The 16,211-nt window shown below is 43.2% G+C and overlaps 1 protein-coding gene across 3 annotated transcripts in view; it reads left to right on the top strand.

Moving 5' to 3' along the window:
• The first annotated feature begins 6,089 nt into the window (after positions 1-6,089).
• The window catches only part of LOC137378740 (meckelin-like), a 196,324-nt gene continuing 186,202 nt past the window's right edge, over positions 6,090-16,211 (top strand). For all 3 annotated transcript variants that reach the window (XM_068049104.1, XM_068049105.1, XM_068049106.1), the window contains exon 1: positions 6,090-6,471. In XM_068049104.1, the coding sequence (XP_067905205.1) occupies positions 6,288-6,471 (184 nt within the window). In that variant the 5' untranslated portion in view covers positions 6,090-6,287. The remainder of the gene's footprint in view (positions 6,472-16,211) is intronic.

Consider the following 16,211-nt stretch of genomic DNA (forward strand, 5'->3'; position numbering starts at 1 on the left):
CGATTTTCCCTTGGCAAATCCATGCTAGCTTTCCTTAATTAACCCACATTTGTCCATGTGCCCATTAATTTTGTCCTGAATTATTGTTTCTAGAAGTTTTCATTTTGCTGAAGTTAAACTGACTGGCCTGTAGTTGCTGGGCTTAGCTTACACACTTTTTTGAATAAGGGTGCAACATTTGCAATTCTCCAGTCCTCTGAGTCTAAGGAAGACTGGAAAATTATTGTCAGTGCTTCCGTGATTTCCATTCTCACTGCATCTCATCTGATCTCGGTGCTATATCAACTTTAAGTATAGAGAGCCTATCTGATACCACCTCCTTATCAATTATAAATCCTTCGAGTGTATAAATTACTTCCTCTTTCACTGTGGCCTGGGTAGCATCTTCTTCCTTAGTAAATACAGATGCAAAATATTCCGCTATTCCCCCTGCCTCCATTGTATATCCCCTTTTTGGTCCCTAATCGGCCCTGTTGTGGAGAATATATTACCACTCTAGTCCATGGGATTAAAGCAAATAAGGACTTCATTTCAAGCACGTGCATGGGAGAAGCTCTCTGGTCACTCTTAGAACTTCTCAGTGAAACAGAGTTTGTAGCACACATTTATAGAATGCAATAACCATTGCTCATTGTTCACACTACCCCGACACATTCCAGGTTTGTAGCTTGATCAATAATCTGGATTGTATTGCCCCACAAACATTATCCTGCTATCTCCTCCTAAACCTTGAAGCTGCCAGCTCCCATAATTTATGGCATCCTGTCTCGTCTCCAGTCTTGTCCAGTGGTGTACCACAGGGATCGGTGCTGGGACCCTCATTGTTTGTAGTGTATACTAATGATTTAGACGTAGGTATGGGAGGTATGATCAGTCAGTTCGCAGATGACACGAAAGTTGGTGGTGTCGTAAATGGTGAGGAGGAAATCCTTAGATTACAGGATGATATAGATGGGCTGGTAAAATGGGCAGAGCTGTGGCAGATAGAATTTAATCCTGAAGTAATGCATTTTGGGAGGACTAACAAGGCAAGGGAATATACAACGGATGGTAGGCCCCTAGGAAGTACAGAGGGTCAGAGGGACCTTGGTGTACTTGTCCATAATCACTGAAGGCAGCAGCACAGGTAGATAAGGAAGTTAGAAAGGCAAATGGGATACTTGCCTTTATTAGACAAGGCATAGAATATAAGAGCAGGGAGGTTATGATGGAGCTGTATAAAATGCTAGTTAGGCCACAGCTGGAGTACTGCATACAGTTCTGGTCGCCACACGATAGAAAGGATGTGATTGCACTGGAGAGGGTGCAGAAAACTTTCCTGAATACACTACAGGAACTCTTGCCCCTCTCTGCCCTTTCCACTGTTACTATCACAGTCTATATTCAGATAATTAAAGTCCCCCATTATAACTACACTATAAGTTTTGCACCTCTCTGTACTTTCCTTGTAAATTTGTTCCTCTACATCTATTCCACTAGTTGATGGCCTATAGACTTCACCGAGCAATGTAATTGCACTTTTTTGTTCCTTAGCTCTAGCCAAATAGATTCTGTCCTTGACCCCTCTGGGACATCTTCTCTCTCCAACACTGTATTGCTCTCCTTAATCAATACTGCTACTCCCCACCCCCCCACCCCCCCCATCCCCCTTTTCTTCCTTTCCTATCTTTCCTGAACACCTTGTATCCAGGAATATTTAACACCCAGTCCTGCCCCTCTTTGAGGCAGGTCCCTGTTATAGTCACAACATATTTCCACATCTCAATCTGCACCAATCTTATCAGCAACACTCTATGCATTCACATAATTGCACATTAACCCTGATTCAGACTTTATTTCTTTCTCCCATACTCTGACCCCACCTAATAACTTACTATCTCTCCCAGTATTCTGTGCACCTTGGTATTCCTCTCTGATATTACCTCCTGGTTCCCAGACTCCTGCCAAGTTAGTTTAAGTCCTCCGCAATAGCACTAGCAAATTGCCCTGCAAGGAACTCAGTCCTGACGCTAATTAGGTGCAACCTGACCGGCCTGTACAGGTCCCATCTTTCCCAGAGCCAGTCCCAATGTCCTAAGAATCTAATGGGTGGTCTTTGCTGATTTCAGCTATGACAGCAGTTAGCATGTTACAAGTGGCCCTGATGCCACTGAGTTATAGAGGAGAAAGATCAGCCAATTTTCCCACTGTTAATTGCTGCCTTTTCCTTTCTGGAGATGTGGCCATTGGATGAGGACAGGATTGGTGTTAGCTGTGACATTACCTGGGTCCCCACCTCTGGGTGGGAGGGTTACCTCAGGCTTTGAAAATATGTTGGGAGCAATTTTTGTCTTGTAGCAGCCTTGTTTTGCCAGACAGACTGACTGTGAGACGGAAATTGCCCAAACAATTTATTGCCAATATCCTACTATCTTTGAGCTCAATGCAATTTTTCAGAGGGCCTTGAAACAGATGATAGCCTCATGCAGCAAGACCTGAACAACATCCAGGCTTGGGCTGATAAGTGGCAAGTAACATTCATGCCACACAAGTGCCAGGCAATGACTATCTCAAACAAGCAGGTGGCACGGTGGCACAGTGGTTAGCACCACAGCTTCACAGCTCCAGGGACCTGGGTTCAGTTCTGGGTACTGCCTGTGCAGAGTTTGCAAGTTCTCCCTGTGTCTGCGTGGGTTTTCGCCGGGTGCTCCAGTTTCCTCCCACAGCCAAAGACTTGCAGGTTGATAGGTAAATTGGCCATAGTGTAGGTAGGTGGTAGGCGAATGGTAGAGAATATGGGGTTAATGTAGGATTAGTATAAATGGGTGGTTGTTGGTCGGCACAGACTCGGTGGGCCGAAGGGCCTGTTTCAGTGCTGTATCTTTAAATAAAATAAATAAATAAAAAGAAAGAATCTAAACATCTCCCGTTAACATTCAACTGCATTCCGATCACTGAATCTTCCACTATTAACTTCCTGGGGGTTACCATTGACCAGAAACGGAGCTGGAGTAGCCAAATAAATACCGTAAATAAATAAATACTACAAGAACAGGCCAGAGGCTAGGAATCCTGCAGCGAGTAACTCACCTCCTGACTCCCCAAAGCCTGTCCACCATCTGCAAGGCACAAGTCAGGAGTGTGATGGAATACTTTCCACTTGCCTGGATGGGTGCAGCTCCAACAACACTCAAGAAGCTCAACACTATCCAGGACAAAGCAACCCGCTTGATTGGCACCCCGTCCACAAACATTTACTCCCTCCACCACTGACACAGTGGCAGCAGTGCGTACCATCTACAAGATGCAATGCACCAAGGCTGCTCAGGCAGCACCTTCCAAACCTGCGACCTCTACCACCTCGAAGGACAAGGGCAGCAGATGCATGGGAACACCACCATCTGCAAGTTCCCCTCCAAGCCACACACCATCCTGACTTGGAACTATATTGCCGTTCCTTCACTGTTGCTGGGTCAAAATCCTGGAACTCCCTTCCTAACAGCACTATGGGGGTACCTACCCCACATGGACTGCAGCGGTTCAAGAAAGCAGCTCACCACCACCTTCTCAAGGGCAATTAGGGATGGGCAATAAATGCTGGCCTGGCCAGCGAGGCCCACATCCCATGAAATGAATAATAAAAAGAATAGTTTTAAATTGAGGTTCAATGACATTTTTTGGACAAATGCAATTTTTGTCTTTTACTGGACTCCGAGGAACTGATCTTAAAGTAGTCTATTGTCAGTCCCTAAAGAGACAGTTGGTGACTGCTATGAATACAGAAGAGGTAAGGCTTTTGAAAGACTTTTTGTAGGGCCAGAAACAAGATCAGTTTCCCTCTAGACCGACAAGAATCGTCCCACCTGCTGCCTGTCCCTTCATGACCACCCCTTCTGACTTTTACCTTTGATTTTCCCAACTGGCTAAACTCTATGGAGGAGCTGGGAATTTTCCTGTTCCCCCCCCCCCCCCCCATCCCCTCCCAATCATCCATGCCCCTGTGTCTACTGACCTACATTAGCTCCTGATCCAGCAATGGCTCAATCTTCAACTTCTCATCCTTGTCTTCAAATCTGTCTATGGCTTTGCTCCGATCTATTTCTATTTCTGTCGCCTCCTCCAACCACACAACCCTCTGAGATCTCTGTGCTTCTCCAAACTGGCCTCTTACACATCCAATTTTAATCTTTTTTTTAAAAACATATACTTTATTCTTAAAACTTGATTACATTGCAGTTCAAATTTGACATTACATAAAATGCAATACAGTTCAATTTCTTCCAATACAGTATGTGGCACTCTGAGGTGCCTCACCGTATTACAATTACACTTTATATTTGCAATATATGTTTACATTTTATGTCAAGGACAGGAACAACTGGCGCTCAAAAATCAGGAATGCTATGCACAGGTTTGAGTTCTTAATATGAGAAGCTGTAGCAGAGAAACGTCAAAAACGGAAGGAAGCTGCTTCTGCTTGGGCTCCCCAAGTCAAGAATTCCTGTGCCCCAAATGCTCAAGAACCTGCAGATCTGGAATTGGACTGTTTAGCCACTAGCGAGCATGCAAGCACCCATAGAGCCGAATCTTCCCTTGATTTTCATCTGCAAAGTAGTAACCATTATCATGTCAAACAGTCTCTGGTGCATACAGCCCAAAGGGTTTTCCATGGGTTCCAGCCCCTTGGTGTACTATGGTAGGAGGGCCTTATCCCAATTTTAACCACTCCACCAGTGGTGGTCTAGGTCCAGAAATCTGGAATTCCCTCCCTAAACCTCTCTGCCTCGCTACATCTCTCTCTTGCTTCGTGAAACCTACCTTATCTGTCCTGCTATCTCCTTATTTGGCTCAGTGTCAAAGATTGTTTGACAATGCTTTTGAGAAGTGTCTTGGGACATTTAAGTCTGTTGAAGGTGCTTGGTAAATGTATATTGTTGTTGTTGCCTGCCAGCGCTTGTTTAGTGCTGGTTGCTCACCTTTTCTATTCCCATGACACCCCATCACCAAAATTGATTAGGTCTCCCCCCAGTGCCATCAGGCAGGTGAAGCGAATGCTCTGTTCAATGCCTATCCTATTTGTAAATCTCCCCATGTTGAGTCCGACGGTTGTGGATTCAAACTTGAGCACCCAGTCTGCACTTCAATATAGTGCAGAGAGCATGTTGGGCTGTTGGAGGTGCCATCTTTCAGATGGGACTTTAAAATGTCTGCCCTCGCAGGTGGATGTGAAAAATCCCATGACATTATTCGAAGAGCAGGAGAGTTCTCCCCAGTGTCCGAGCCAATATTTATCCCTCGACCAACACCATTAAAACAGGTTATCCAATCATTAATATTATTGCTGTTTGTAGGAGCTTGCTGTGTGCAAATTGGCTGCTGTGTTTCCTGCATTACAATAGTGACCACACTTCAAAAAAGTACTTCATTGGCTGTTATGCACTTTGGGACGTCCTGTGGTCATGAAAGGTGCTATATAAATGCAAGTTCTTCCTTTCACTGTAAGATAACCTTATCCTAGAAAAATGCTAATGTGTCTGCCGTGACTCAGCATTTTCAACTCTGAGTCAGAAGATTGTGGGTTCAAATCCCACTCCAGGGACTTAAGCACAAAATTCTGGGCTGACACCCCAGTGTACTGATGGGAGTGCTGTACTGTTGAACTACTGTCTTTTGGATGAGATATTAAATCAAGGCCCCCATCTGCCTTCTTGGGTGGTCATAAAAGACCCCACTGCATTATTCAAAGAAGAGCAGGGGAATTCTCCCTGTCTCAAGATCAATGTTTATCCTTGAACCAACATGGTTAAACAAACATGATCTGACTGTTATTACATTGTGGGAGCTTGCTGTGCACATATTGGCTGCTGCCCTTCCTACATTAGACACTTCAAAAATGTTTGTACTTTGGGGCATCCTGAGGTCGTGAAAGGCGCTAAATAAATGCAAGTTCTTTGTTGTTACACACTATACAATTATTTTATTAGAAAGAGCAATAGAGATTTTTATTAACAGAAAACAAATGAAGATATTACAAACTAATGTGAACGGCGCAGGAATGAGCCCAAAATGTGCTCCGGAAACACGAAAGACCAGTGTGTGGAACGCAGAAGAAAGATCCTCAAATCCAATGGCAGTGGCTGCGGAAAGGGATTATTTCAATGTGTAATTTGACACCGTGTCTGGGAACCATAGTCACGGATTATACACAGAGAGCTCCGCTTTTCAGACCAGTTGGTTAAACTCTCCAGCAAGGAATTGGGCGGATCGTGGTTTATTTCTTGAGCGGTTGGAGCTGGTTTTGTTGCAGTATGGTCGGTGTGTTCTGTATCGCTGTGTTTGTGCCCATTCTCCTGGCCGGGCTGTGCCTGGCTCAAAGCACCGAGACCTCCGTCCCCTTTGTTCAGCCGCACTCCTGCACCAGCTCCCAGTTCTACGATGTCTCCCGGCTGCTGTGCTCCCCATGCGGCAAGAACCTCCGGCAAGGCGCTGATGGTAAGACCCAGAGTTGTGCTGTTCTCTCCCTGCACGGTTAATTGCCAGACTGTAACCGGAATAGCTGCAAAGCTCTACTGTGCTATTGTCTCTGCTCCATCCAGGCCAAGGCAAGTGATTGACATCCTGCGATTCTCTACATGTGGAAGCTTTGATTGTTTTTTCAAGTATCAGTTTTAGTATAGAAAGCCCCAGAAATGAAAATGTTGCATCTGAGCTGTAACTTTATTGGGATAAATACATTCAATTTACAAGAGTTCAATTATGAGGACAGGTTACAGAGACTAGGTTTTCATTCCCTTCAATACAGAAGATTACATTCCCTTAAATACAGAAGATTAAGGGGTAATCTAATTGGAGTGTTTAAGATGAATGAAGGTTTTAGTGTGTCAGCTGTGGTTCAGTTAGTACACTCCTGCCTTTGAGTCACAGGGTTGTGGGTCTAGGTCCTACTCTGGGAATTGAGTGCGAAAATCAAGGCTGGCACTCCAGGGTGGTGCTGAGATATTAAACTGAGTCCCTGTCCACCCTCTCAGGTGGATGTAAAAGATCCCTTGGTGCTAGTTTGAAGAGGAGTTGGGGAGTTATCCCTGGTATCCTGACTAATATCTATCCTTCAATCAACACCACAAAAGCAGATTATTTGGTCATTATCACATTGCTGTTTGGGGAGCTTGCTGTGCACAAATTGACTGCTGTGTTTCCTGCATTACAACACTTCAAAAGTACTTCATTGACTGTAAAGTGCTCTGGGATGTCTGGTGGTTGAAAAAGGCACTATATAAATGCTAATCTTTCTTATATATGATAGATGGGGAATCCAGAACAAAGCAGAATAACCTCAAAGTTAGAGTGAGGCAATTCAGGGGTGATGTCAGGAAGCATTTCTTCATACAAAGGAAATCTGGAACTCTCTTTCCCCCCCCCCCCCCCCCAAAAGCTCTGGGGGTCAATTGAAAATTTCAAACTAAGATTGATAGATTTTTGTTAGGCAGGGTGTTCAGGGTTATGGAATCAAGGCAGAAAAGATGGAGTTAAGATACAGATCAGTTTTAATCTAATTGCATGATGGAATAGGTTCGGTGGGCCTCAGGGCTAAATGTTCTTCACCTGTTCCTATTGTACCATCCAACCATCCTGGGTTTAAGCCACCAAGATAGAAGGTGAGGCAGTGGAATAGCATTGTGCCAGTCCCAGTGTAACAACAGAGCTCCGAAACCAACAGATTCCTTCATAAGCTGGGATCATGAAATACCTCTCTGTGCTGAATGAGAGTCCAAGCTCCCCTCACAGTGTTTCAGTTAATAGCTGCAATAATACAGGTTCAGGATTCAGACATAAAAGGGTCTGAATTATTTTATGTCTTCAGAAGCAGACAAACCTGTTGCGTATTTCAAACATTTTTGGTTTTACTTCAGTCTCCTGTCTAGCTGGTGGCATGTGTTGAGCAGTCCATATCCTCTTGAAACTTGGAGCAATGCGGTATCTGTAAACACTATGCGGAACACATTGCATGCTTTGTTCAAACTGTTAGTCACCTGTCGTCATGTCTCTTTATGTGGCTTGATGTTAAATTTAGTCTTGTAGTGCTCCTGTGAAGAGCCTTGGAACATTTTTGCTACATTAAAGGGGCTACATAAATGCAAATTGTTGCTGTTGTTGTACATGCACAATTAGCGCTTCTAGTTTAAGGAGGAACTAGGCTGCCTCCTGGTAGCAGAACGCAGCGGGCAGGAGAGATGGCATTGCTTAATAAGCCTTATTCATACTAACCTCTTAGTTTAGCACAATCACTTTACCTTGCTAAGTGCCAAAAGGAAATTACTCAACATTTGGTCAACTGTTTGACATGATTAAGTAGCTGGACTTTGCATGCTGAATGGGCACCCATTCTAAGTGGACCTAGCTTGGTTTTGTGCTGGTTCAGACCTGGCAGTGAGAACCTGACTGAATCCCTGTGTAGCAGCTCTCTGCTCAACTGTGCAGCCCAAATCCTTTCCATAATCATCAGCTGCAATTTATGTATCCCACTTATTAGCATATTGGGCTGCTAGCTCCCTCCCTCAGACCATTTATTACTTTTAGCATAACTGAAATATAATCATTTCAATTCACTGTCAATCATTCCTCCTTTATCGTTATAGGTCAATGGGTGCACCTCAGTACTGAAAAAACCCCTCAAAATTTTAATGAAAATATGAACCCCATGATCTAATGGCTATAATGAACTGAATGTGAGAGTATTGTAGTGGAAGAATTCTGCCCAGTCTCTGTTTTGGATTTGACTTTCCTTATTAGAAGAGGCTGGAAAAATTGTAATTAGAACATAGAAGGCTGAGAGCAGATCTGATGGCCATGCTAAAATTCCTGAGGGGGTTTGATAAGGTAAATAGGGTGAAAACAACTTCAGCTGATCACTGAATTGGTAGATCAAGCTCTAAGTTTAAGATCATCACCAAAGGAATGAAAGGAAAGAGAATTTTTTTTGTTGCAGTTTAGTAGACATGGAATGCCCTGGGAGTGATAGTGATGGAAGCATTGTAGCTTTTAAAAGGGGAAATATCTGAAAAAGCATTTAAAAGACTATGGGCAAAAGGTAGGGAAATGCGCCTAAGTCATTAATCATTCAAAGACCTTTGGCACAATCGGCTAAAATACCTCCTGTGCTGTAAAATTCTTTGTTTCATGATCAAACAAATGTACAAACCTTCAGTATATAAACTGCTTCTTGTTCATCAGAGTCTACGAAACAGGGTTGAGAAGATAAATGTAAAATTTCACCGAGAGTGTATTTGCAATGAAAGATTGTGCCTTGAAGTAGTTTAACCTGGCAGCAGACGCCCTTTGAATCTAATGTCAAAACTGCATTTTTGTTTTGTTCAATACTGTGGATTGTTTAGATTTATATATGCAATCAGATATACTAGGAGTTAGATTACTGTACACTAATTGGTTGGTTAAATTGTTACAGCCATAAACAAACTATAATGACAAAATCGCAGTATTAGTTCACTGACTTGTGCACTAGATTTTTTGTATCTGCTGTTAATAATAGCTCATAGTAATAGAATAAGGAATTACACTCAACAGGATGAATTTCACTATAATCATCGTTTCAGGTCAGTGACAGTTCTGATGAAAGGTTATCGATCTGAATTGTTAACTTTGTTTCTCTGTCCACAGATGCTGCCAGATTTGCTGAGTAATCACAGCATTTTCTGTTTTTAGTCCATTTTCTGTACAGAATATTTTACATGCTTACTGAAATTGTACGTGTGCGTATTTTACATTTAGAATATTGTAAGTACATTTAAACGGTAATTTTTCTATGCATAGATCGGATGGCTTTTGAATATCAAATATATTTAACATGCTGTTTATACAGCATATTGTACTGAACAGGAAATGTGTGACCATTTAACCTGCTTAATTTCTACACAGTTAATAATTCGGACCCATTTATGATAGCAATGCATCTGATGTTTCCAACCCAATTCCTTTCTTCCTACTATCTTTAAGAGAACACAGAACAGTGGACAGAGTTAAGCCTTTAGGATTTGGAAACTGTTTCTGTGAGAAAGCTTTGGTCGGTTGCACGGTGTAACTAAGAATGGATTTCTGAGGGAAACAGTTCCATGACTGAAAGGACCTATCTGGCCCTTTTACATAATGTTCCTTGACTATTTAGATATTCAGTAACAAATAAGATTTTGACGGTAGTAACATTGACCCCCTGCCATTCCGAGGAGGGGATACCCTTGAATAAAACACTGGCACTTGGTAAGATGGATAAATTGTTGAACAACACTGATGTACCAAGAAATGCTTGCAGAGAGAGAGAGGAACATTAGCACTGCTACTCTTCCCCACAGTGCTGTCAGAGGCAGGTGATGGGGCAAGGGAACTTTGCCACCCTGCTGTGTGTGAAAATGGTGTCTCCTTCAAGACAATCAACACGAAACGCCTTGTGAAAGGCTAATAGGGAGATTGTGCCTGTCCAGTTTACATTGCAATACCGAGAATCTAAGAACATGTAGGAGGGAATTTTATGGAGGTGTTGGGGGACTCGGCTACTGGCTGCCTCCTCCAAGAAGGCCCTCGGGAATTACATGTCACTCAGGCAGTTGAGAGGTCACTGGTGGGCCTTTCATGGGATCAGGATCACGGGGGAAGAGGTCATTTTATAATTTGAAGATTTCTGTGTTCAAAGACAGGGAAATCCATTGAGTACTTTGTAGTTTGGTTAGTAAGTCATTTGATAATATATCTCACATATTACTTGAAAGCTGAAACAAGTAGGGGCAAAGTAGAATTAGACGATTCAGTGGCCTGGGCACTACAATTGGTCTCGGAGTGATGGGGAAGGAAAATATCAGCGAGGGGTCCCACTCCTGCTGGAAGTTGGGTATGCACAGATACTGGAAGAGAACATTAATACAAAAGCAAAATACTGCAGGCGCTGGAAATCTGAAATAAAAACAGGAATATTAGAAATACTCAGCGGCTGAGGCAGCATCTGTGGAGAGAAACCAAGTTAATGTTTCAAGTTGATGACCTTTCGACAGAACTGGAGAAAATGCAAGGGATAAAATCATTTTTCAGCAAGCATAAGACAGGGAAAGAGGAAAGGTGGGGGGAAAGAACAACAGAGAAGGCAGGAGAAATTAAATGACAAAAGGGATGATGTTGCAAGGCAAAAGGGAAATGCTAATGGGACAAGTTAAGAAACAAAAGATGAGTCCAGTGGAGGTGTAAATAGGAATATCAGAAGCATTGCCAACAGCTGCTATCTGGAAAAAACAGTGACAGGTTATGGTCTGAAATTGTCGAACTCAGTGTTGAGTCCACAGGAACATAGAAAATAGGAGCAGGAGTAGGCCATTCGGCCCTTCGGGCCTGCACGCCATTCATAGGATCATGGCTGATCATGCAACTCAGTAACCTGTACCGGCTTTCACCCCATACCCTTTGATCCCTTTCGACCCAAGATCTATATCTAACTCCTTCTTGGAAACATATTATGTTTTGACGTCAACTGCTTTCTGTGGTAGCGAATTCCACAGGCTCACCACTCTCTGAGTGAAGAAATTTCTCCTCATCTCATTCCTGAAAGGTTTATCCCGTATCCTTAGACTATGACCCCTGGTTCTGGACTCCCCCACCATCGGGAACATCCTTCCTGCATCTACCCTGTCAAGTCCTGTTAGAATTTTATAGGTTTCTATGAGATCCCCCTCATTCTTCTGAACTCCAGCGAATATAATCCTAACCGACTCAATCTCTCCTCATACGTCAATCCCGCCATCCCAGGAATTGGTCTGGTAAACCTTTGCTGCACTCCCTCTATAGCAAGGACATCCTTCCTCAGAAAAGGAGACCAAAACTGCACACAATATTCCAGGTGTGGCCTCACTAAGTCCCTGTATAATTGCAGCAAGACATCCCTGCTCCTGTATTCGAATCATCTCACTATGAAGGCCAACATACCATTTGCCTTTTTTACCGCCTGTCGGACCTGCATGCTTACCTTCAGCGACTGGTGTACGTGAACACCCAGGTCTCGCTGCATATTCCCCTCTCTCAGTTCATAGCCACTCAGATAATGATCTGCCTTCCTGTTTTTGCTGCCAAAGTGGATAACATCACATTTATCCACATTATACTGTATCTGCCATGCATTAGCCCACTCACTCAACTTGTCCAAATCGCCCTAAAGCCTCTCTGCATCCTCCTCACAACTCACCCTCCCACCCAGTTTTGTGTCATCTGCAAATTTGGAGATATTACATTTAGTTCCCTCATCTAAATCACTAATGTATATTGTGAATAGCTGGGGTCCTAGCACCGATCCCTGCGGTACCCCACTAGTCACTGTCTGCCATTCGGAAAAAGACCCATTTATCCCTAATCTTTGTTTCCTGTCCGCCAACCAATTTTCTATCCATTGCAGTACACTACCCCCCAATCCCATGTGCTTTAATTTTACATGCTAATCTCTCATGTGGGACTTAGTCGAAAGCCTTCTGAAAGTCCACATAAACCGCGTCCACTGGCTCCCCCTCATCAACTCTACTCGTTACATCCTCGAAGAATTCTAGTAGATTTGTCAAGCATGATTTCCCTTTCATAAATCCATGCTGACTCTGCCCAATTCTACCACTGTTCTCTAAGTGCTCTGCTATAAAATCTTTGATAATGGACTCTAGAATTTTCCCCACTACCAACGTCAGGCTGACTGGTCTATAATTCCCTGCTTTCTGTCTACCTCCCTTTTTAAATAGTGGGGTTACATTTACTTCCAGAGTCTATAGAATCTTGGAAGATGACCACCAATGCATCCACTATTTCTAGGGCCACTTCCTTAAGTACTCTGGGATGCATACCAGCAGGACCTGGGGATTTATCGGCCTTCAATCCCATCAATTTTCCCAACACCATTTCTCTACTAATACTGATTTCTTTCAGTTCCTCTCTCTCACTAAGCCCTGTGTTCCCCAACATTTCTGGTATGATATATGTGTCCTCCTTTGTGAAGACAGGACTAAAGTATGCATTTAGTTGGTCAGCCATTTCTTTATTCCTCATAATAAATTCCCCTGTTTCTGACTGTAAGGGACCTACATTTGTCTTCACCAATCTTTTTCTCTTCACATATCTATAGAAACTTTTACAGTCAGCTTTTATGTTCCCTGCAATCTTGCTCTCGTACTCTATTGTGTGGAAGTGAGCAGAACGACATGGCACTATGCTAGATGGGAAATATAGCCAAGTTAGGAGTAGTCACTTTGCTGAGCTCTGATGAAATGATTTAAAGCTTGAGAAACTGCAATGAAATAGTTAAAAGTAAAGGCTGAGAGTGTGAGATCGTATAAACTTACAGGCACTGGTAATTGCAAGGACATTTGTTCATTCATGACTTGATTGTGTAACTCCTTGTGGTTTGGAACAAATGGATTCCTGTGAGACATGCTGACCATCCCTGTGTGAGTGATGATAAGGAATGAAAGGCCACACTATCACTGTATACTGTTGCTGCTTGGTGTTACTTCATGATGTGACTTGATAGAGATTACAGGATCCCAGGACTTATGACAATTGTGGGAATCAAAAGCAGTAACTCCTCTTCCTTTGCTAATTGTCTTAATGTCTGTTTTCTTTTAATCTTGCTGATACAAAACAATATTTTATTAGTAACAAGTATGTATTGAGAATGGAGTGTATTGTAACCTCAGTAACAGATGTACTGCATGTCACCACGTGGGTGAAGTCGAATTGTACCGCACTGATTGGTTAAACAAGGAGGTGTAGCATGAATCTTAATGTATAAACAGTAGTACCTGTATCACAAACTTCACTTACTCTGGGGGGGGGGGAACCCGACAGACTCTGGTGGAGTCAGTGCCGCTGTTCTCAGAGTAAGTCCGCTGGCGACTGCGCAAATAAAGTAATTGATTTTACCTACACATCCGACTCGGTATATTTACTGAACCAGACTGAAGGCAAAAAGAACTCAGATTTACATTGTCCCCTTCTTAATCAATCCCTTGGTCCTCCTTTGTTGAGTCCAGAAGACTGTAAGATGCCTAATCGAAAGATATGTTGTTGTTCCTCACGCTTACCTTGACTTCATTAGAACAGTGCAGGAGGTTGAAGACTGAGGTCAGAGACTGTTGCCCACCTCCTTCTGGAATGTGTCTTTGCAAAGCAGGTGTGGGAAGAGGTGCAGTGGTTTTTGTCGAGGTTCATCCCAAGCAGCTCTGTAACACAGGAGTCTGTGCTCTACGGGCTGTTCCCAGGGATGCACACCGAGATAAACATCAGCTGCTGCTGGAGGACCATCAATTCGGTGAAAGACACCCTTTGGTCTGCCTGAAACTTGCTGGTCTTCCAGCGCAGAGAGTTGTCCATGACTGAGTGTTGCAGACTGGCACATTCCAAGGTCCAGGACGACGTACTGAGGGACGCTGTAAAGCTTGGGGCAGCCGCGGCAAAGGCTCAATGGGGAAAGACCACTGTGTAAGGTCCCCCCACCAAAGTGAACTGAGGGGCTGGATCCATGGGAAACCCCTCGGGCTGTATCCAACAAATATGGGTTTGCTGCAAAATGTACCTGGCATGTAAAATGAAATGGATGGGTTGTGAGGCAATTCACTCCTGTATTGAAGGAAACTGATCTCCTTTGCACTTTTTGTATTGTCAACCTGGTGCTGTTTTGAACTGTTTTGTTATGTATATTTTGCAGTTTTTTATGAATAAAGTATATTTTGGAGAAAAAACATCAGAGTGGGAGTGGGTGGAGAATTAATGACCGCGTTTGGCTCACCCTTGTGGACTGAATGGAAGTTTTCCGCAAAGCAGTCCCCCGATCTGTGTTTGGTCTCCTCATTGTAGAGGAGACTGCACTGTGAGCAGCAATTACTATATAAAAAATTGAAATAAGTACAAGTAAATTGCTGTTTTACCTGGAAGAAGTGTTTCAGACTTGGGTGCTGGGTAGGGATGAAGTAAACAGGCAGGTATTGCATCTCCTGTGCTTGCTTGGGAAGGTGCCTTGGGAAGGGACGAGGATATTGGGGTGACTGAGGAGTGGAGAACGTGATTAGACTCTTTTGTAGTATTTCCCAAAGCAACAACGTGAGGGTTGTTGTATAGATGAGGTTGTTTGTGGGAGCTTGCTGTGCATAAATTGGCTGCTGTGTTTCCTACATTAGGACAGTGACTACACTTCAAAAGTACTTCATTAGCTGTAAAGTGCTTTGGGACATCTGAGTTCGTGAAAGGCGCTGTAGAAATGCAAGCCTTTCTTTGTTGTTGTCTAAATGACACCGTTGTATGCAAGGCACACAAACCAGACTGTTTCACCAGAGCTGCTAATTATGTTGCTGCATTATGAGGTGATCTGGATTTAGCACGTGAAGTTTGAATTCCCAGATTTCCAGGTACGAATACGAACATAGCAGCTGAAATGCACACTTTTTTTAAAATTTGTTCTTGGACTGTGCGCTGCACTGAAAAAGCATCATTTATTGCCAATCCCTTTGCTGTCATGAACACATCAGGAGTCAACCATATAATGTGGGACTGGAGTCACATAGGCTGAACTAGGTAGTGGGTAGCAGGCCACTTCCTTTCCTTGAAGGACTTCAGCGAACCAGTTGGGTTTTGAGGACAAGCTTTTATGGCCAATTTTCTGGTGAAAGCCACAAAGGGCCAGACTAATTGAATTCAATTTCACAACTTGCCATTGTAGGATTTAGGCTCACAGCCTCTGGTTCGAGCACTGTAACCACTAGGCTACTGCACGATTCGTACAAAATGTGTATAGTTGGTAACTATGTACTTGGAATACTGTGTTCAATTTTAACACTTTACCTAGATATAAAGAAAGAAAGACTTGCATTTTTATTGCGCTTTTCATGACCTCAGGATGTCCCAAAGCATTTTACAGCCAATTAAGTACTTTTGAAGTATAGTCATTGTAAAAATGTAAGAACCATGACAGCCGATTTATGCACAGCAAGCTCCCACAAACAGCATTTATATAACCAGATAATGTTTTGTAGTGACATTGGTTTAATATTACATATTGGCCAGGATACCAATGATATCTCCCCTGCTGTTCTTTGAAATAGTACCATGGGATCTTTTATATCCATGTGGGGCAGCAGATGGGGCCTCGGTTTAAAGTCTCAACAAAGGGCAGCTCCTCCGACAGTGCAGCACTCCCTCAGTACCTACCT

The sequence above is a fragment of the Heterodontus francisci genome, chromosome 17 (assembly GCF_036365525.1).
Source record: "Heterodontus francisci isolate sHetFra1 chromosome 17, sHetFra1.hap1, whole genome shotgun sequence".
Classification (NCBI taxonomy): Eukaryota; Metazoa; Chordata; class Chondrichthyes; order Heterodontiformes; family Heterodontidae; genus Heterodontus; species Heterodontus francisci.